Source organism: Elephantulus edwardii, unplaced genomic scaffold (genome assembly GCF_000299155.1).
Source record: "Elephantulus edwardii isolate Elephantulus edwardi_28Jun2011 unplaced genomic scaffold, EleEdw1.0 scaffold00323, whole genome shotgun sequence".
NCBI lineage: Eukaryota > Metazoa > Chordata > Mammalia > Macroscelidea > Macroscelididae > Elephantulus > Elephantulus edwardii.
In genome coordinates, this window is record NW_006400073.1 from 789,056 (window position 1) to 811,376 (window position 22,321).

General features: G+C 41.3%; 1 protein-coding gene across 2 annotated transcripts in view; it reads right to left on the minus strand.

Annotated features, from left to right (window-relative positions):
* LOC102844738 (protein C-ets-1-like) overlaps positions 1-10,883 on the minus strand; it is an 85,476-nt gene extending 74,593 nt beyond the window's left edge. For both annotated transcript variants that reach the window (XM_006901378.1, XM_006901377.1), the window contains exon 1: positions 10,802-10,883. In XM_006901378.1, the coding sequence (XP_006901440.1) occupies positions 10,802-10,883 (82 nt within the window). The remainder of the gene's footprint in view (positions 1-10,801) is intronic.
* Between the last annotated feature and the right edge of the window lie 11,438 nt (positions 10,884-22,321).

Below are 22,321 nucleotides of genomic sequence, written 5' to 3' on the forward strand. Positions count from 1 at the left end.
ATTAAAACTAATAAGATTTAATAAAAAAATTATCAAGAAAGTATAAAAAAAAATAAATAACAATTTCCCTGATTGTATACTTCCTTCAAATGTTTCCGAGATATAAATGTGCTCTTAAAGTTCATCCATGAAATCACAGGCTGTTGGAAGAAAGTATCCAGTAGACACAGAAAATACAGTCATTGATCCTCCTCCCATCTTTCTATGTAAACAATGGTCCTCCTTCACTTTTTGCTGTGGTGGCAACTGGAGACCAGAGAAGAGATTTCACCCAAGTGATTCTGAAAAACCACACACCCGTGGGGAATTTAATGGACAGTCTGCCAATGTACAATTAACAAACAACTCTTACCTACCCTTTAAGGTGGGCTTCAAACCGATTTCAACTGGCTTTGTCATGGTTGACAAAGCAATATAGGAACAGATGGGAATATTTACAATTTGGGTGACTGGTCATAATAACAGGGGGAATTAAAAAAAATTAAGTACAAGTCTTGAAATGAAAGACCTGAAAGGGGATGTTGTTATGTGCTGTTGAGTTGGAACCAACTCAGAGTTGACCCTCCAATGGGTTTTCAGAGGCCGTCAACCTCACAGAATTTGGCTGCCCATAGTTCCCCCAAAGAGCAGCTAGTGTCTTTGGGTTGGCAGTGCAAGCCAGGGGTTAAAGTACAGTCGGCACTATGATGTCAAAGCAGCATGATCAGCGGCCATCTTTGAGAGAGATAGCTCTGTTTATGTTTTTCTGTTTATGTAAGTTTACCTTCACTGCAAAAGACTGAACCGACGTGCAACAAATTCTTCACCACAAACATCTTTATTTATTTCATGTTTGATGTTTAAATCACTATAAAGGCTCTAAATTTTTTATGCATAAGGATTTTATGCATCTGTTCCATCTGATCTACAAAAGACATAGTGAGGAACAGCTCTCAGCTGGAATCTAGAGCTTGCTTTTTTTGAGAAAAAAATCACACAAAGACTGAAAATAGCAGGACCAAGGTTATCCACTTGGCCAAGTGCAAAGTTTGGTTCATAGCAGGCTTTACTCATCTCTGAAAGGGCACTCAATCTTTTAGATTTTTTTCTTCATCCACTCCTTCTCTGTCTTTCCTACTTCCTTACTTGCTCTTTTCTACTTTGACTTCTTCTCTTTCATTACTCTTTTTTCTTTCGCTTATGTTTTAACGTAAAAGGATGTTGCAGCTGGGGCCACTATTTCCTACATACAAAGGTTTGGGTTTTCATTTTTGGTTTTGTTTTAATCTAGTTTAAAAGTATAAAGAAACATTTTTTCTTTTCTTTCTTTCTTTTTGCCTCTTTTGACTCTATAACAAAAATTTCTTACCTAACATGAACATTAAAAGTTTAATGCCTTCACTTGTGAAAAGATGGAACCTCTCCAACTCAAAAGCTCATTTACACACACACACATAAACTCTGCATGCAGAAAATTTACAGTTCCCCTCCAGAATGTCTAAAATCAAAATTGAATGGCTTATCATAGTTACTAAAAGCTACCAAGAGGTTTCTAATGCTTAAAGTGACCATGTTTGAGGTTGATTTTGAAATGTTTCTCAGGCGCTGAGAAATGTTAAATTAACTGTGAAAAACAAACTTAAAAATATAACTTATGGTTGGGGGAAACCACACTGAACTTAAATTGTTTCACATTCTTACTCTTCTCCTATGGATGGTCAAAACCCTGTTGTTGTTATTGTTAGATGCCACTGAGCGGACGAAATCTGACAGATGAGCAATCTAGAACTGAGTTTAACAAAAGCAAATTTAGTGTCTATATCAAATGGCTTTCCTTTATTGGGAAAGATCCATTTTATGCCTTCTGTCCAGATGTAATCATTAATAGTGCCCCTTTCTACTATAAAAAAATATATCCCAGTTTGGATAGTGAGTATCAAAGATACACAATGCTATGGATTCCAACTTACAATACCCCTATGCTGCTGTTGTTGTGAAGTATGACTGGACCCTATGAAAAACAGATCTGACCCTTTCCTATCCTGTACTATCTTCATCATCTCTGATACACTTGAGCCCACGGCTGCAGTCACTGTGTCAATGACTGAGTACTACTGCTCTACAGGACTTCCAATCATTAAAGAAGCAAAATGCCTTATCTTTTGAGCGATGAGTAAATGGTAGATTCTACCATTGGCAGTATGGTGGAAACTACCAACCTTTCAGTTAGCAACTCAACACTTACCTACCAGAAGTCCAGGCTGGGTTTAGAAGGGGTTGTGGTACTAGCAATATTGTAGCTATGTTAGATGGATCTTAGCTGAAATCAAGGAATACCAGAGGAATGTATATCTGTGTTTCATTGACTATGCAAAGGCATTTGACTGTGTGGATCATAACAAACTGTGGCTGACTTTGTGAAGAATGGGAATCCAAGAACACTTGATCGTGCTAATGCGAACCCTATACTTGGACCAGGAGGCAGTCATCAGAACAGAGCAAGGGAACACTGCATGGCTCAAAATTGGGAAGGGCGTACGCCAGGGATGCGTCCTATCTCCATGCCTTTTCAACCTGTATGCAGAACAGATTATCCGGGAGGCTGGGCTCTATGAGGAGAAATGTGGGGTCAAGATTGGTGGAAGATCTAACAACAATCTGTGTTATGTAGATGACACAACCCTGCTTGCTGAAACTGAGGAGGACCTGAAGTGCTTGCTGCAGAGGGTAAAGGACTGTAGCCTCCAATATGGATTGAGGCTCAATGTCAAGAAGACGAAGATTCTCACCACTGGACCAATTGGCAGCATCAGGATGGGTGGTGAAGAGATTGAGACTGTTCACAGCTTTAGTTGGCTTGGCTCCACAGTCAATACTCTTGGCACCAGTAGCTAGGAAATTAAAAGGTGTATTGCCATGGGAAAATCTGCTGTTAGGGACCTCTCCAAAGTACTGAAGAGCAATGGTGTCTCTCTGGAGACTAAGGCGCATCTAACTCAGGACATGGTGTTTGCAGTCACTTGTTATACATCAGAGAGTTGGACAATAACCAAGGAGGATAGAAGGAGAACTGATGCCTTTGAGCTGTGGTGCTGCAGAAGAGTACTGAGAATACCACGGACTGCTAGGAAAACAAACAGATTCATCCTGGAAAGGGTTATACCAGGTGGCTCCTTGGAGGCAAGGATTCTGAGGCTCCATCTAACATACTTTGGACATGTTGTAAGGAGGGACCGGTCCTCGGAGAAGGACATCATGCTTGGGAGGGTGGAGGGACAGCGCAGGAGGGGAAGGTCCTCTAAGAAGTGGATTGATCCAGTGACTGGGGTAATCAGGTTGGGAGTGTCAGAGACAGTGCAATTGGCACAGGACAGAGCAGAGTTTAGGGTTGTTGTACATAGGGTCGATATGAGTCGCAAGTGACTCAACAGCACATAACAACAACAACAACCACATTCCAAAGCCCACTAACACCTAAAATCTATTAGCCAAAAAATGTCTAATAATTCTTTAGGTCTAAATGCACTCCTTGCTATCAAGCTGGAAGCAAACTATACATGATCCTCCTACTGGAGGGTTTCAGAGACTGTCAATAACATGGGAAGAAAGTCACCATCTTTCTCCTAAAGAACAGTTGGTCAATATTTTAGAATTCAAAGCAATAAAGCAAATGTTAAGCAAAAGAACAACTGGGGGAAAAGTTAATGGGACACTAAGATACTATATTTGGAATATCAAATGACAGGCTTGAACTCAAGCAGCAGAAATTAGAAAGCCCTTGGGAAAGATAGAGGAGTTGGCAAACAATCAGTAAATATTTGTTGCTTAACAACAAAATTTTTCGTTTGGTCATAAGCATGGCTTCCTATCAGTGAGACTGCATCCACCACAGCCTATCCTACTTTTGTCCATTTTCTCAGCCTGTACTAACTACACCATTACATTTCATTTTCTCAGCCTGTACTGCAAAATCACATTTCATTTTGGACATGTTGTGAGGAGAGCCGGTCCTTGGAGAAGGACATCATGCTTGGGAGGGTGGAGGGACCGCGCAGGAGGGGAAGGCCCTCTATGAGGTGGATTGATTCAGTGACTGGGATAATCGGGATGGGAGTGTCAGAAGCAGTGCGATTGGCACAGGACAGAGCAGAGTTTAGGGCTGCTGTACATACTGTCGCTATGAGTCGCAAGCGACTCGACGGCACATAACAACAACAACAACAACAACATACTGCAATACTGATCTCTATCTGTACAGAGAAAATAAGCTACATAATGAGATTTAGGGGGCTGGGAGGAAGAGAAGATAGACACAGATCTTCAGGAAAGTAGCCAAGTAGAACTAACATACTTACTAAGCAAACTGAAAAATACACCCTCCCCACCAAATAAAAATTTTCAACCCAACTGAAAATAAATAAATAAATACATAAATAAATTAAAAAATATATACATGGCAAGTGAAAATAAAGATCTGGGAAACCCTTTGGCATTTGTAACCTTGAACTAAGAAATATTAACAGTCTTAAGTGCAGAAGGAGCTTTGAAGGTATGCAATTCAAATCTACCAGCTGCTCAAAAAAAAAAAAGAAAGAATGATGAGTAATCTCCTCCTTTGCTATTTACAGCCTCTGAAAACGCATGAGAGGATCATCAGTGGGTTCCCACTCAACGGCACATACAATAATAAGCACAGCATAGACAGAGTATTGTGAACACAGGAGGTGGATCCTATCAGACATTCCTTCTAACCACAGAAATAAGGCCCACATTTCATCAAGGAGTAGTTAGATAAACATAAGGAAACTATGTTGTTAATACAGAAACTCTTCTCTGATACTGTGTGGGCTCCCAAATAGTAATGCAAGATAGAAGAACCAACAAATGAATCATAAACCAGTGGCTATGAATCGAGAGATGAACCAACAACTCAATCAGGGAGTCCGTGCATTTTGTTATCAGCATTTTGTTGAGTGCTGGCAGGTCTGCCGGTAAAAATCTTTCCTCAGCTTTTACTGTCATAACTCCAGATAGTGTGTCCTGACACATGGAACGGACTTAAATGACATTTTACCGGGCGGGGGGGCACCTTTTTTTCAAATGCAGCTGCCTATGATTTCTCTGCAAACTGTACAGCAAACGTGTTACTTAGATTAGAGGGAAATTCTTAGTACACGACTTTAGTAGGAAATGTAGAGGAATAATGAATAATAAATAAAGAATAATGAAACAGTTCAGCTCAGCCAATAAGGAGCTCTGGTGGTCTCAAGGTAAAAAACAAAGTTGCAATCCTAGAGGCAGTTTGAATCCACTAGCTGCTCCACAGAAGGATGGGCAATCTTCTCCCATGTGATTAACTGACTCTGAAAACAAAACAAGCCTTTCACCAGGCAGCCAGAATCTTCAGGACATAAGGATGCCATTCCATTCGTCTGAGAGTCACCCAGGGACAGAAGGAAGGCCTTGCGCTTTCAGAACCCCCAAATCACCACCCTGACTCTTCAGACACCCTTCTGGGAGTTTCTGGGAATAACACTGTACTTTGGTCTTAAGATATAAAATGTCCATGAAATTTTATACATGCTTATCAGTTTTTTAAGTACGTTTCTAACGGCGTGGTCTTAGGACAAATTATGTATGTTCCTTTCATTGTATCATTTTCCGCATAAGAAAAATGGGGAAAATACTACTTCTTTGTCAGAGTTTGTATAAAGCCTTAAAGTGTTATTTTAGGTGAAAGTGCCTGGCACAAACTATGAGTTCCATATGTCTCAGAAACATTGCTCTAACTTATGAATGGAAAGAACTCAACTTTAGTGCCAGTTGCCAGAACACCCCCATAGTAGTAAAGAGACTTGCAAAGTGTCATTCACTGGACAAACCAGAGAGGGGTCTGCAATTGTACAGTCCTTTTAGTCACTGTAGAGTTATCTGTGCTCTTTGAAATGAGGGAGACTTTACAGAAAAATCCTGCTCTACACTAAGCAACTCTTAGATTTGCAGAGTGTCTGATGTAGCCCCAAGTACCCCAGGTTCTCAGAGGTTGATCATGGGCTGCTTTGTATCCTGGAGGGATGTGATGGTCCTGCTGGGTGGTCTTGCCTCTTTAAAACAGAAAAAAGTCACACAGACCAAAAGAACAGCACTGCAAACTAACCAAAAATGTGAGGAATGCAAGCTCTGCCAATCAAGTAAATAAATAAAATGTGACATGCTTCATAACAACCGGACACTACATACTTCTCAACCCTGCACAGTTGAAAAGCTTCACTTTTCCATTAACCCTGCAAAAGTTCTCATTTTCCTAGTCCCGGTGGCCTTCCTGCTGTGAAGCCACAAAGACAGCCTCCACCACCAAAAAATAACTAACCTTAACTCTGACTCCACAATATCAGGACCACAGATACCTGTCTCACCCAGTGTCCTCAGGGACGCACAGCCAAGCTTCAAGGCATAAATATCAACTGAGCAGGCGAAAAAATTCTCTTCGCTTTACTTCTCGTTCCTTCTCATATAAGAGGCTTATGGGGGCCATCTCGCCTACTGAGCACCACAAGAGTTTCCAGAAATTCTACACTGGATCATTTTCTGTTTGTTTTCTAGTTGGTAGGGAGCTCTGGTGGCCTAAGTGGAAAGAAGTTGTGCTGCAATACCTAAGACACATGGTTCAAATCCACCAGCTGTTTCGTGGGAGAAGGATGGGCAATCTCTTCCCATGCAATTAAATGCCTCTGAAAACCTGCTGAAGGGTCAGCTATGGGTGGATTTCGACTTAACAGTACACAACAACAGTTAAGTAGAATCCATTATCCCACCAGCTCTTCCCTGGACACTGCTCTAAGTATTTTTATACATAATTGATTTAATCTTCATGTGAATCCAATGAGTTAGAACTACTGCTACACACCTTTAACAGATGCAGAAACCAGAACACAGAGTGATTAAGTAGTCTGTTCAAAGGCATGCAGCTTCTAAGTAGCACAGTGAGATTCAAACCCAGACAGACAGGCTCCAGAGTTCCTGGTGGTAATGATGGGCTCATTGGCCACTAATGGAATGGTCAGTCAGGCTCTGGAAGCACAGTGAATTTTCCTAATAGCCTAGCCTTAACCAGAATGCATCAAATCCCAGGCTGTGCTGACCTTCTATCTTGTGCATGTTGATGAAGATGCAACAAATGATCAAGGTGGCAATGAGACAAATCATCTTTCCTCCTCTAAAACCAACTCAGCTCCCCAGACAAACACCCTGTGCTTACAGTAGAGACCAAGGCAAAAGGAAGAAGAGGTGCTGATGCATTTGTAAAAGGCAAATGAACAGCAGCTTTTCCTTGGGCATGCTCACCTCATGAGAAGGTGGAGTGGGGAAGGAGTGCTCAGGAATGTATTTGCTTTGGCACCCAGCCTCCCTCCTTTCAGCAGGCTCCCACCAAGAGGACACTGATGGACACTCATTGGCAAAGGCTGCCCTGAGCCTATTTAAGATCTGAAAACCTGACCACACGATCACAGCCAAAACGATATACTACATAACACAAGCAAGGAAAATCCAGTTCCAGTGTTACTTAAAATGTATGCTAGTTTGGTACTTAAAACTGAAAAATACCCTATGAGATCCATCAGAGATATGGTGATGAATAAAGGAGACAGGTCTCCGGACTCCTGTTCTCATCCAACCTCTACATCGCTTCCCTCTTGCTCTCACACATTGATTTAAATTAATCATTTAAACCAGATTAGACCCCAAACTAGTTGTTCCCAAATAAAAGAACAAAACAGCTTGCAGAAATCATGTTGACAAATATTTAAGTCACAGCTCTGGACACACAGGCATGCGCTGTGAGAAGTTAAAACTTTAAACATATGTCCTACATGGTTCCACGGACAAAACAAATGTCCACTTAGCCAAAAGCCTACCCTGCTCCCAACAGAAACCACCAGTACCCGCCGCGCTGTTGCTTTCTTTGCACTTGCAAGCCCAAGTCTCAACTGCAATCTCTTTGCCAAGCTTTTCAAAAGGAACCTGAAATATTACTTAAGAACACATACACTGAAGAGTGCAGATGCAAGGATTAAGGCACTTCATCCATTGGTCTACTGGAGATTCTTAGATAATCTGTTTATCTATCCTGCACCCTATGTTCCTCTATGAGATGTTAAGTGCAATAGTCACATATAAACTACTAAGCTTTTAGGAAACTAAAACTTGTTAGTGGTATTAAGAGCCACTGGGTCAATCACAAATCACACTAAAGTTTAGTTATTATATCTAAACTTTCTTTCTAGTTTCTCTGTTTTTCCCAACCTAGTGTCTGTAATCAAATCCTGTTATTAGAATTAGAAAACTAACTGTTTTACCATTTGACTTTTTAAAAATAAAATTGTAGTTTATTCTGATATTGCTTAAAATAATAAAATGTGGACTCTTAGAATAGATAGAAGAAAGCCTGAAAGTTGCGTCAAGGGTTAATTCAAGAAAGATGAGAAAAAAGGATCTGGTGTGAGAAAAGAATGCTATTGTTATGTGCCCTGGAGTGGAGCAGACTAGACTCATAGAGAACCTATAGCTCTGAAGCCTGACCTACCCTGAACCAAGCTCATGGTCTCTGACACACCTGCCCTCATTACTGTGTCACTCCAGCTCATCTTCCTCTCCTGTCCTGTCCTTCCACTGTTCCAAGCAAGGACTGGCAACATGCCCAAAGTATGTGAGGCAGAGCCTCAAAATCCTTGCCTCCTAGGAACACCTTGGTTTCATCCTCTCAAACCTCTATTTGGAACAGGCCAGTTGACTTTTGTTATATCTGACTGTATTTACAAAACCTGAGCTGTGACTTAGAACCCTTTTCCACATAAAGAACCATCTTAAAAGTACTTATTATAATGGAAGGTGACTCTAGCATTGACATTACTGTCCCTAAAAGCTCCCTGATCAAGGTTTCTTTTTATCAATAATAGAAATCATGCACTTAAAATTTCTAATATTTAATATGTAATTACAAAAATAAAACAAAGAAAAGAAAATATCCAGCTGTTTGAGCTGTTTACTGAGATCTAAAACATGTGTTGCCGTGGGCTCTTTTTCAATTACTAGCAAGCATGGTCCATCATAGGTGTGTGGACTGACATTTGCATTGGGTATCTGCCAGAGGACCATATTTGCCTCCCCACACCAACAGGCATATAAACAAAGCATTCCTAAGGAAAGGACCTACTAGCTGAGTTTACATTTTTTGCTGGGAATCATCCTTTCACTTCTTTTAAGTATGGTTTGAATCAATTAGAAAAAAATACACCTTGTTTTTCTGGTATACCAGAATCCACAAACACAGCCATTGTAGCAGCACTGCTCCAGAGTGGAAGCTCTACAAGGCTGAAATGCACCCAGGGTTCTGGGTAATGCCTGCACTGTTCCCAACTGTCAGCCTCAGGAGAAGAAACAAGTCAGGCTCCAATCATTATAGTAAGAGAGGGCTGAATGTTAGGTGGTCCAAGAACTGAAGACTGGACCAGTGAGTGTCTCCAGTAACATTTCTGAAGGGTCTCTAAATGATAAAACACTAGCCTAACTTGTGTCACTTAGATTAAGAAAGAGTTAAAATAAACCCTAATCCAAAACCTTAAAACAAAACAACAGCTCATCTTGCCTAGTAAAGACCACCAGGATTTTTTAAGCTCTATCTATATATGATTGAAATGACAAGAGGAACTGGAAAAATTAGACTGGAACTTCAGGGGTCAGCGACTTTATGCTGACAGAGGAGAAGTAAGAAATTAGTGTGAGAATGTCTACTAAACTTTAAGGTGGCAATCAGTGTCTTGAATTGTATGTGTAGAAATTGCCAGAGTACGTGTTCTGCAACAACATATTCTAAACAACAAAATAAATAAAACACGAGGCTAATAATTGCGGCAGAAGAGGCACTAATTAACCACAAGGGAGCAGGGCTACTTATTGATAATCATTTACTTCTGAAATCACTAATCTCTAAGGACAGCAAACAGTTCCCAAATCCTAAAAAGGAGCATCATTCTTCTCAAATTGCGTTTGTTTCAGGAATTCCGTAGAAGAGTGCTCCATTAAGATGCTGAGTACAAAACTCTGTGTCTAAACCAAAGAGAAATTTCTCTCCTATCCATCCTGCTCCTTAAATACTTACAAGTCACAGTTTGGCCACCACTAACAGTCAAAGACTCAAAGTCACGTTTTGTATTGGGGATTTTCTCTCTTCAAAAGGACCACTGATTCCAGATGGAAAATACTAGAGCTTATTATAGACATGACTACAATACCTGCTTGAGTAAATTCGGAACATTTCCCTTAAATTCTGAGGATAATTTCTAGTAACCTCCCATCTCCTGATGATCAGTCCATAAGAGAGAAACAAGAAGTTAGCTCCTTTCCTGACGGTAAAGGATCGGCAGGCAAGGCAATATTGTAAAATTTATTCCTAGCCCAGCAGTGAAACTGTTTCGTACTCTCTAGTTCCAGGGGAAGCCATGCCCCACGGTGATGCCCCCAGACAAAACTCATCCCCCTCAATAGGAAGGAATAAGGTTGGAGGCTTCGCCCTCAGTTTTGGGTAGGGGGAAATGTAGAGAAAGAAACCAAGCTTGGACAGGGTTGCTGGAAAGTCCCTAAGCTTTTTTTCCCACTGCCCACGAAAACACAGCTATAAAAACAAATACGCCCCGGGCCACCAACAGCCATCCTCTCTCCCGGTCTCCAGTGGTCAACGCTGTCCCCACCTAGCGCTGTCGGAGGAAAGAGAGGACCGTGCTTGGCCGCAGGCTGGGGCGGATGCTTCGCAGTCACCACTCACCCGGGGAGGAGAAAAGCTCCAAGTCCACTTTTTCCGTCTTGATGATGGTGAGGGTCGGCTTGAGATCCACAGCTGCCTTCATGATGTCGGAGGAACCGGGGAAGTGGAGCAAGTTTGCGTGAGGGTCGACGCTGGTCTTTTTTGATGGGGACTCGTAGAAAGGGCAAAGGATCAGGAATCAGCCAGCCGTCCTTCCCTAAATTCCCACTGGCCGCCCGCGCCCTAACGGTGCACTCTCCCCAGCTACGGGGAAGTTGGCACCCGGGGGCGCACTAAGAGCGCTGTGCGTGGTGGCGGCCCAGCAGTTCCTCCCCACAGCCGCCGGGCAGCTGCGTCTTGGTCCTCCGCTCCACCCGCTACTGCTGCCCCCAGCCCTCGCCCGCCTCTCCTCGGAAGGGCGTTCCTCCGCGCCAGACCCACGCGCCCCGAACCCAGGGCCTAGGAGTACGGCGGGGCGGGCCGAGGGCGGGCCAGGCCGGCCCAGCCGCCACCAATCGTGGCTGAAAGGGAAGAGACGGACGGGCTCCGGCCCCGCCTGGCCACCGCCCCAGTGGCGCGAGCAGGGACGGTCCTGAGCGCGCCGAGCTATGGCTCCCAGGGGCGGCCTTGGCGGCTCCCGGGGAAGTCCGCCCGATTCTTTACGCATTCTTTCGGGCTTCGTCAGCCCCTCCCGCCCCCTCCTGATGGCGCACAATGTTTTCCAAGTGCTTGTGCATCATTCATTCACAAAGACTGACACACAGGACGTGAGGCATGGGACCCATGAGAGGCACGTCCTGGAGCAAGTGTCCTCAAAGGGCTCTGAGACTGACCTCCAGCTCTTAGATGAGTTAGGAAAAGGGGCTAGGTTCCTGGAGGAGCTTGGGGAGGTAGCTGTAGGTGCCTACTCCGGCGTTAGCGAATTTGAGTTGCTGCCCTTAATCGCAACCAAGACCAAGGGAGACTTCTGGAAAGTCCAAAACAAAGGCCCATATTCCCAAATATTCTCGAGATTTGGAGATAGTAGCCCCAAAATAGAAGGCAGGCTTGTGCCTCACTAAGTTCTCGATTTTCTCTACAGTGGTGTTCGCATGGGAAAACCTGTTGCTGTGGATTCTGTTCTGCCTCTTGTTCTAATAATGTCATCCTTCACAAACCTTCATTTTCCCCTTCTACCAGATAAAACAAACAGTTCTATGATCACCACCAAAAAAAAGGAATAAATGCAGAGGTTCTGTGGTTCTGAATATCAATGTTAGCAAGCAAGCAGAATCATACTCACAAGCCTATTCCATCAGGGAACTTTAGACACTTGACACAGCACGATGAGTTCATGATTTGCCTCTGATGCCGGAGTTAGACAGTTCGAATTCACCAGCTACTCTGTTGGAGAAAGCTGGGCAATCTCTTCCCGTGTGATACATAGCCTCTGAAAACCCTTTGGAGGGTGGGCTATGTGTCAGATCCCACCAAACAACGAGTTAAGGTTGAGTGAGCTAGTCATAGATTCGCGTGTAGGATTAAAACTAGTGTTAAACACCGGGGCCCATCATCCACTAACAAATTTCCAGAACAACTCTAGAAAAAGCTGTGTTCAAGAATGTTTCCTAGATTCTTGGCTTGCTGTTGAACTCTCCACACTGCCTCTGAAGACTCCTCTTACACCTGTTTATACTTATCGAAACTAAATTGTGTCTTCTTGCACAATTAGTAAGTTACAGTGAATCAGGCAAGGAAAGAGCAAGGAAGAGAATATAAATCTCTGAATCCTGGTTCAACTTCCATGTTACACCCCTCCTTCCGTGACCAGAGAAAATGCTTATATGTGATAGCCTTGATTTGTTAAGGAACAAAGAGAGCTGCAATCCAGCTGTGTTTCCAAAGATACGAGAAAACAATACTGGCCCCCAGATGACAAGAAAAGGCACTTCTGGCCTTGGGGAAATCTTGGGGAAACAGCTGATGAATGAATTGTGCCCTTACACATCCATCTGAGCAAAAATGAAAAGATTTCGAACCGGCCTGTCTTACACACTATGAATAAATCAGAAGTTGCTTTGGGAAATTTTAGTTTGTTGTTGTTTTATGAAAATGTTGATACTTTTAATTCCAACTACTAGTGTTTTCTTTGTCCAAACACAGCTCCCTCAGAGTCACTCCTTTCTTTCTCCCCAGTCTTTTCTCCAATGCTCTTCCCCATCCAGTTAAATCCTACTGCTACCATCACCAACATAGAGTCCATCATGATTAAACCATCAACACTTTCCTGCTCTACAACTCAACCAATCAGTCTTCCTTTTTCTGATCCATCATAAAAGCTTAAAGGTATTGATGTCCAAATTAAGCAATGAGACTAGATAAAGCAAGAGGGTGAGGGTTGAAGAGATAGTCAGAAACTGATACAGGCTTTCAGGACAATTACTTCTACATAATACTAATTATGAATGTTATCAAAAGTTATGCATATAATTCTGAATCTGTTGGAACAGCCCTTCGGATAAGGAACATCAGTTACAAGTAACTGATCATGTGATAATAATGATAGATGTGATCATTATTATCCCTATGAATGAAAATGTTTTACTGACAGAGTTAAGGAATTCATGTGAAAATTAAACAGCATTAAAATGTAATAAAGTGCAGTTTGGCTCTATTTCATTGCTGTGATCACACCAATGGCTCAATTTTGAAGGTGGATTATCAGGTCTATTTTCCAAGCTTGCCTGGATCGGAAAGCTTCATTGAAATCAATTCCACATTGTAACAACAAACAAACTTCCACCAGCAGATGAATGCAGATGAAATGCATGGACTAGAATTCAAACTCACATCTGTCTCTCCCTCTCCAGCATGCCCACCCAATCTATTCTGTGGAGTAAGAACTAACTCTTAACTGATGCTCCATTCATTTCCAAGGCTGTAAATCTTGCACATTTTTCTTCCTTGGAGCTGGCCATGTATTTGAACTGCCAAGGAGATTCATCCTTTGAGTTAGCAATGCAACTTGGTAGGGACTAAACCTTCAGCTCTTTCACATGCTGTTGTTATATGTGCTTTCCAGTCCACTATGACTCATAGTGACTTTATGAACAACAGATCTGAACCCTGTCCTATCCTGTGCCATCCTCATCAACTGATAGACTTGATCCCATTGTTAGTCACTGTGTCAATCCACCTTGTTGAGGGTCTTCTCCACTTAAGTTGATCCTCCACTTTTTCAAGGATGATGTTTTTTTCCCTAGGACTGATCCCTCCTAACAGCCACCATGGTTCACTTTGTCTCAGTAAATAGGAGTAAGTTCATGCATTTAATTGAATGTCTTAAAGAAATAAAGTTTCAAATATATTGACTTTGATTTAGAAAGGAAGTTCAAATCATTTATATGTTTTGATAGTAACAATTCAACCAGGTTTTAAGTGTCATATTTCAATAATCCAATAAATTTTGATACAGGAATTTCCTTTATCTGTCACATTTAGGTAGGGATTTCTTCAAACACATAAAACATAAAAATAACAAAGATTTCCCCCCTACTCCAGCATTTACGCTCCTCCCTTAACTCCACCTCTACCTCAAAAAAGAAAAAAAAAGTTAGATACACTCAATTTAATAAAATCATCAAGATACATTTCCCACTCCAGAAACACACCAGAGTAAACAATATATCTACTCCTAACTAACACTAAATTCCAAACCAAAGAATCTTTGAATTTATGGCAAAAATATGCTTTATAGAAGGTGCAAAAACATTCAGACCACTAACGGCTAATCGAGAATGAGTTTATGACTCACAGATGTTGATTTACTGGTATAAAGGTAAAGACATCAGCTGAGAGCTTTTGTGGTCATCTTTCTCTGAGAAAAGGCAACAGCCTCTGTCACACATAGAAACTGATTTTAAAAGCTTAATTTTAAAGCTAGTAGTTTCTGTGTGATAAATGTAGTCAGTAAAAACCATACAGGGGCAGAAAAAAGCCTGGGGCTCCTTGTCACCTTTATCAAGCAGCAATAAAGTGGAAAATCAGAGATAGGAAGGAAAATTAAAATGACTCTTAATTAAATTTGGCTGCCAAAAGGCACAAAGCCTTAGGGCGAATTCAAACAGTCAGTCTTGATTCAGAAGCCCTCTCAGTGACTACAAGTTGCTCTGTGACCTTACCACACACACTTAACCTTTGTGCCACAGTTCCATCTCTGTTTCAGAGAATAAAACCACCCCTGGCTCTCCCCATCACATAATGTACATTCATTACCTATTGTTAGGATGGTACAATAAACAATGAGTGATAAGGGGAGTTGCTGTTAGAAGGAAAGTGGGAAAGAGGCCAATGGAGAGGGTAGGAATTGGAGGCCTATCCATCCTAGAAATAAATTACTCTAATCATTCAAAACAGTGTGAAATTTGTAATAAGAGTTCAGATTCTAGGTCTTCCAATAGATCTGCAAATGATCTAGGCTTGACAAATCTAAAGAGTTCTGGTGACCTAGTGGGAAGAACTTGGACTGCCAACCTAAAGGCCCATAGAGCAAACCCACCAGCTGCTCCTCAGGAAAAAGATGGGGGTTATCTCACTCCAATGCAATTTACAGCATCTGAAAACCTGGAGGGTCACTTTAGAATCAGCTCTGACTCAACAGTACATAAAACCATCAGTCTAAAGGTTAACAGACTCTACTTCAGACACTTCAGAAAGGCCTGGCAATCCGCTTGTATAACAATTGAAAATGCTAAGGAGTAGGTCTACTCTAGCACATTTGGGGCATCCTGAGTCAAAACTGAGTTGAGACATTTCTGGTTCTTTGGATAAAAGCCTTAGGTCTCCAAAGTATGTCAGAGTTGGTACCACTCTACAAAAACCAATAAGGCCACTTTACTTACAATAAAGAAAATTAAAAAGAAACAAGGTCTGTAATGGATTGAATTGTATCCCCCCCCCCCAAATACGTATGTAATGATACAAGCTAAAGGAAGAAACCAAGAAATCCAAGAGCTGAACAGAAAATGTCAAAAGGCAGCTCGGGACGACAAAGCAAGATACGATAATGAAATGTGCAGAGAGCTGGAGTCAGAAAATCAAAAGGGCAGAACTCACCCAGCATTTCTTAAGCTGAAGGAGTTGTAGTACAAATTAAAGTCATGGGTTGCAATACTTAAGGATACTTTGGGTAGAATGTTAAATGATCCAGGAAGCATTAAAAGGAGATGGAAGGAGTATACAGAGTCACTGTATCAGAAGGAATTAGCTGACCTAGAAGAATTTCATGAAATAACTTATGAGCAAGAGCTTGTGGTGATAAAGGAGGAAGTTCAAGTTGCTCTGAAGGAATTGGAAAAAAAACAAGGCTCTAGGAGTTGACAGCATGCCAAATTGACATATTTCAACAAACAGACGCTGCCCTGGATGTGCTCACAAAGTTGTGCCAAGAAATCTGGAGGACAGCCAGCTGGCCAACTGACTGGAAAAGATCGATATTTATTCTCTTTCCAAAGAAAGGTGACCCAAAAAAGTGCAGAAATTATCAAACAATATCATTAATATCACATGTAAGTAAGATTCTGCTGAAAATTATCCAAAAATGGTTGGAGAATATGTCAACAGAGATGTGCAGGCTGGATTTAGAAGAGGTCATCGTACTAGGGATATTAAAGCTAATGTTAGGTGGATCTTGGCAGAAAGCAGAGAGTACCAGAAGAATGCCTATCTGTGCTTCATTGACTCTGCAAAGGCTTTTGAATGGGAATCTCAGAACATTTGATTTTGCTTATGCTAACCTATGCTTGGACCAAGAGGCAGTCATCAGAACAGAGCAAGGAGATGCTACATGGTTCAAAATCAAGAAAAGGGTTCATCAGAGATGTATTTTGTCTCCATACCTTTTCAATCTGTATGCGGAATAGATCATCTGAGACTCTAGGTTATACGAGGAGCAATGTGGCATCAGGATTGGTGGAAGAGTCATCAACAATCTGTGTTATGTAGATGACACAACCCTGCTTGCTGAAAAGGTGGAGGACCTCAAGCGCTTGCTGCAGAAGGTCAAGGACATCAGCCTTCATTACGAATTGAAGCTCAACATCAAGAAAACAAAGATTCTCACCACTGGGCCAATGGGCAACATCAGTATGGATGGTGAAGAGATTGAGTTAGTTAACAGTTTTAGTTTACTTGGCTCCACAGTCAACAGTCTTTGTAACAGCATCCAGAAAATCAAGAGATGAATTGCATTGGGAAAGTCAGCCGTGAGGGACCTCTCAAGAGTACTGAAGAGCTGGAGACTAATGTGCACTGATCCAGGCTATAGTCTTTGCAATTATGTGCTATGCATCGGAGAGTTGGATAGTGAAGAAGGTTGATAGAGAATTGATGCTTATGAGCTGTGGTGCTGGAAAAGAGTGTTGAATATACCATGGACTGCTAGGAGAGCAAACAGGTTTGCTCTGGAGAGGGTGAAGCCGAAATGCTCCTTGGAGTCAAGGATTCTGAAGCTTTGTCTGACATACTGTGGGCATGTTGCAAGGAGGGACTTGTCCTTGGAGAGGGACATCATATTTGGGAGAGTGGAGGGATGTCACAGGAGATGGATCGATTCTGTGATTGGGGTGGTGGGAATGAGTGTGTTGGAGATGGTGAGATTCGCACAGGATAGAGTAGTGTTTAGGGCTCTTGTGCATGGTCATTATGAGTCGCAAGTGACTGGATGGCACATAAGAACAACGACAATGATATAAGTTGAATCATATGTAACAATCCTCCCAACCCACAACCACTGTACATCTGTGTCCTGCTCTGTCCCGGGCCTTCTGTATCAACTCCCAGGTACATGAGCCTATTGTTACAGTCACTGTAACAATTCTTCTTGTTGAGGATCTTCCTCCCTTTCAATGACCAATCATTGTCTTCTTCTAAGGACCAGCCTCTCGTTACAACATGCCCAAAGTATGTGACACATCCTTGCTTGCCTTAAAAGAGCACCCTGTTGGCACTTTTCCCAAGACATATCTACTTGCTCTTTTTGTTTGTTTTCAAGCAATTTTATTATAGTTCAAATCAGCATGTTGGTTCATTTCAGCTCCTTCACTTTCAAACCTGGGGGCAGGAACTGCTTCACTTTCTCTGCCTTTTCTTTGTCTGTGATGACCAGAGTATAAAGGTACTTGCTGCATCAAACCTTAAACTTTACATTATCCTTACTTTTCCTTATCTTGATATATTTGGCAACATTTCACCTGACTATGAGTAGAAGTCTTTTATTTCCTCCATTTTGTGAGGCATGGGGTGGGGCAGGGCTGGGGGTGGGGGTGTGCTGGTGGTCAGTCTAGTTGGCATCCAAAGGCAAGGAGGGAGGTAAAGCTCTGTTTGTTCTTTTGGTTAAGACCATGGGATATAACAACACAACAACTCCAGAGGCATCAATTTTTCTTCAATGCATAGTCTTTAAAGTCTTTAAACAAACAGGGTTATTCTTTAGAACTTTGGAGAAGTCCTTAAAATCAGATTTACACAGTGTCTTATATCTTTTGATTTCTTGACTGTTGTGGATCCAAGTAAGATGAGATTGACAATTTCAATCCTTTCTCCATCTGTCATGATATTGCCTCTTGACCAGTGGTGAAGATTTTTTGTTTTTATGATGTTGAGATGTAATTCATATTGAAAGGGCTGTAGTCTTTTATTTTCTTCAATAAGCACTTCAAGTCTTCTTTGATGTCAGCTAACAAGGTGGTGTCATCTGCATAATGCAGATTGTTGCTGCATCTTCCTCTGATACTGATGCTACATTCTTCTTCATAAATTCCAACTTTCAAAATGATTAGCTTAACAAAAATATTGAATAGATATCAAAAAATAATATAACCTTGATGCATACCTTTCTTGATTTTAATGCAGTGTTCAGAAACTTGTTCTGTTCAGACAACAGCTTCTTGGTCTAGGTATGGATATCGCATAAGTACAGTAAGTGTTTTGGGATTCCCATTCTACTCAATGTTAGCTATAATTTGTTGTGATCCACAAAGTCAAATGTATTTGCATAATCAGTAAAATACAAAAACATTCTTCTGATATTCTCTGCTGTTATTCAAGATCCATCCAGCCTCAATCAGCAAGGATATTTCTGGTGTCATGGCCTCTTCTAAATTCAGCTTGAATTTCTGGCCGTTCTCTGTTAATATATTGTTCTGGCAAATTTTCAACAGTCTTCAGGAAGATTTTACTTATATGTGATATTAATAATATTGTTCAATAATTTATGCATTCTGTTCATTCAATTCTTTTTTTTGGAATGGAAACAAATATGGATCTTTTCCAGTCAGTTGGATTTCAGTCTGGTGAGCACATCCAGAGCTGCATCTTTTGGTTGAAACACATCAGTTAGTATCCCATCAATTCCCAGTACCTTATTTTTTGCCAATACCTTAAGGACAGATTGAACTTCTTCATTGTCATTGGCTCTTCATCATATGCTACTTCCTGAAATGGTTCCTTGTCAGGCAATTCCTTGTGACACAGTGACTCGGTGTATTCTTTCCATCTTCATTTTATGCTTCCAGGATCATTCAAGATTTGGCCCCTACCATTCTTTAGTATTGCCAATCAAGGATTGAGGATGCTCCTTGAAACCAAGAAAGGGCAAGGTTCATGGGGATCCTCAAAAATGCTAAGTAAGGGATGACGAGAGAAAGAAGGATCTTCCTAGACACTTGATAGGAAAAGGGGGCCTTTCCCTAGAGATAGTGCCCTGAATTTGGACTCCTAGCCTCCTAAACTGTAAGACAATAAATTTGTTTGTTAAAGCCATTCACTTGTGGTATCTCTATTTATTATTGTTTTTGTTGTTGTTGATTGCCTTTGAGTTGAGCATGACTCATAGCAACCTCATAAACAAAAGGCCTGAAGCCCCTCTACAGCTGACATTTATCAGAGTTCATAGAGTTTCTGGAGGCATGTCAATTAGGCGAGGTGGTTCTGCCCTAGCTACACAGTCAGAGAAAGGTAGGCTCAGGATTAAGGTCAGATCTCCATTCATACTGCTTTCTGTGGCGACTTTTTACATTTACAGATGCCACTTTTACAAAAGCCACTGAAATCCTGCAGGGTCTACAACCAGACCCCTTTGAAACACAAACACACACACACACACACACACACACACGACTGGAGTCCAGGTTGGAAGGTGTCTGGAGTACCTGAATTCTACAGAGGTTTGTTTTTTGGTTCTGGTGAGTATTAGTGTGGAATGTTTACTCACTATTGGGTGTGAATTGATTTTACTCAGCCACCTATTTAAAAATGCATTTGGTCAGCAGCAGTAAGGGGCTGAAATCCAGGTTGAAAGTCATCCGGAGCAGTGGAAACAAGCTTGGAAGCAGGATTGGCATCCACTTACGAAATAGCTTGCTTTCAGAAACTCTATGAACTTGGAGAAATTATGAAAGTTATACAAGTGTTCAGGTCTTTCATTCATAGGGTCTCTATGAGTCATCAACAACTTGACTGCACTTAACAACAACAACAACAACATCATACACATATATATGTATGTAGTTGTATACTATTAAGTCATAACTGACCCTCCAGTGGGCTTTCAGCCCAAACCTAAATGTATATATACATATATATGTATGTAGTTGTATACTAGTTAATCAGAACCAACCTACAACTGACACTCCAGTGGATTTTCAGAGGCAGTTAGTCACATGATAGTAGATTGCCAATTCTTCTCCTATTGAGCAACTGGGGTATTTGGACTTTATGCCTTTGGTATTGCAGAACAACTTCTTACTAATATATATTGTTGTTATTGTGTACTGTCGATTCAGAACCAACTCAAAGCTGACCCTCCAGAGTTTTTAGAGGCAGTTAATTACACAGGAGGAGACTGTCATCTTTCTCTCACAGAAAAACTGGCAGATCCAAATCGTGTATTTATGGGATGAAGGTACAATTATGGTTTGAAGGTGCAATTCTTTATCCCTAGGCCACTATACAAACATACACACAAAGAAAGAGATAAGAAAAACTAGATTATCATATTCAACTGCCAGAGCTCTGACTCTATTCTTTTCAGTATATGTGCTGTCTTTGGGCAAGTACATTGCATGGTAACCATACTATCATTTTCTCTGGGAGACAGCTTGGCCTGGACTGCAAAAAGAAAAATAGTCTGGTTTGGATCTATTGCTGTCTGCAGCTTCCTTAGACTATAATTATGAACCATTCAATTGCATCTGCAGCTCCAACAATGTGGGACGGATTAGTCTCATCTACAAGACCAAGTGACATTTTTTAATCCACTAGTTTATATAGTATATTTTCTTCGTGCAGTAAATCAGAGTCTGCTCATACAGAAAGAGGCCAGGGATGTCAATTAAGGCTACTGAGTCCCCAGGCTTCCTCTATACATGGTTTGACGCTCTAAATTCTGTTTTGTTTCTGGGGTTTGCTGCATCTTCCTGGACCTAGATACTGTATGATGCAGGATACTGTTTGATACTATGAACCTTTGCATGTGAGGGGGTAATGCATTAGTGTTTTAATTACATGGCAGAGAGGCCCAATCTGCTAGCAAGGTATACCTTCCTTATAGAAGGCAGCATTCCAGCACACTATAGAAGCTGCAGGTGTCTGCACCGGAGTAGAAGGATAAAATCGTCTTTAATTTTACAAAGCTTTGTTCTTAGGTTCCAAAGACAACACCAAATTCCAAAACAGATGTTCTCTGTAATTGTGGTTTGAATCTTAAACTAAGATAACATCATTATGAAATCTTTCCTCTCCACTCCTCATAAGCATTTTGAAATTTGGTTGCCTCAAATGACTATCATTGCTACTGTAAATATAAAGGAGCTAATCTGTTGGCCTACTAGCAAGAAGCTGCACTGCAATCTCAAAGACATGTTCTTCAAGACAAACTGCTCTGTGGGAGAAGGATGGGCAGTCTCATCCTAAGTGATTAACTGCCTCTGAAAACCTTCCAGAAGGTCAGCTATGGGTCAATTCCAACTCTACAGTACACAACAACAACAACAATTAAAAGCCAAGCATCAAAAGGAGGTAGCATTAAAGGAAGAACTAGCCCTGGGAGAAAAGGGGATGATGGTACTGAAGGAAGGAAGAAGAAATGGAGTCACAGTAATATTGTGTTTCTCTCATTCTGAGGATTTATATCCCCAAGATTCCAAGAATAAAGGCCTGGTAATATAATCATTTGTGTTACTACAATCAAGGATGCATTAGGCAGAATGTTAAATGATACAGGAGGTATCAAAAGAAGATGGAAGGAATATACTGAGTCATTGTATTAAAAAGAATTGGCAGATACAGAAGAATTTAATGAAATAGCATTTGAGCCAGAGCCTATGGTGATGAAGGCAGAAGTTCAAGCTGCTTTGAACGAAATAGCAAAAAATAAGGCCCCCAGAATAGATGGCACACCAATTGACATATTTCAGCTAACAGATGCTGCCGTGGATGAGCTCACCAAGTTGTGCCAAGAAATCTGGAGAACAACCACTTGGCCAACTGACTGGAAGAGGTCTA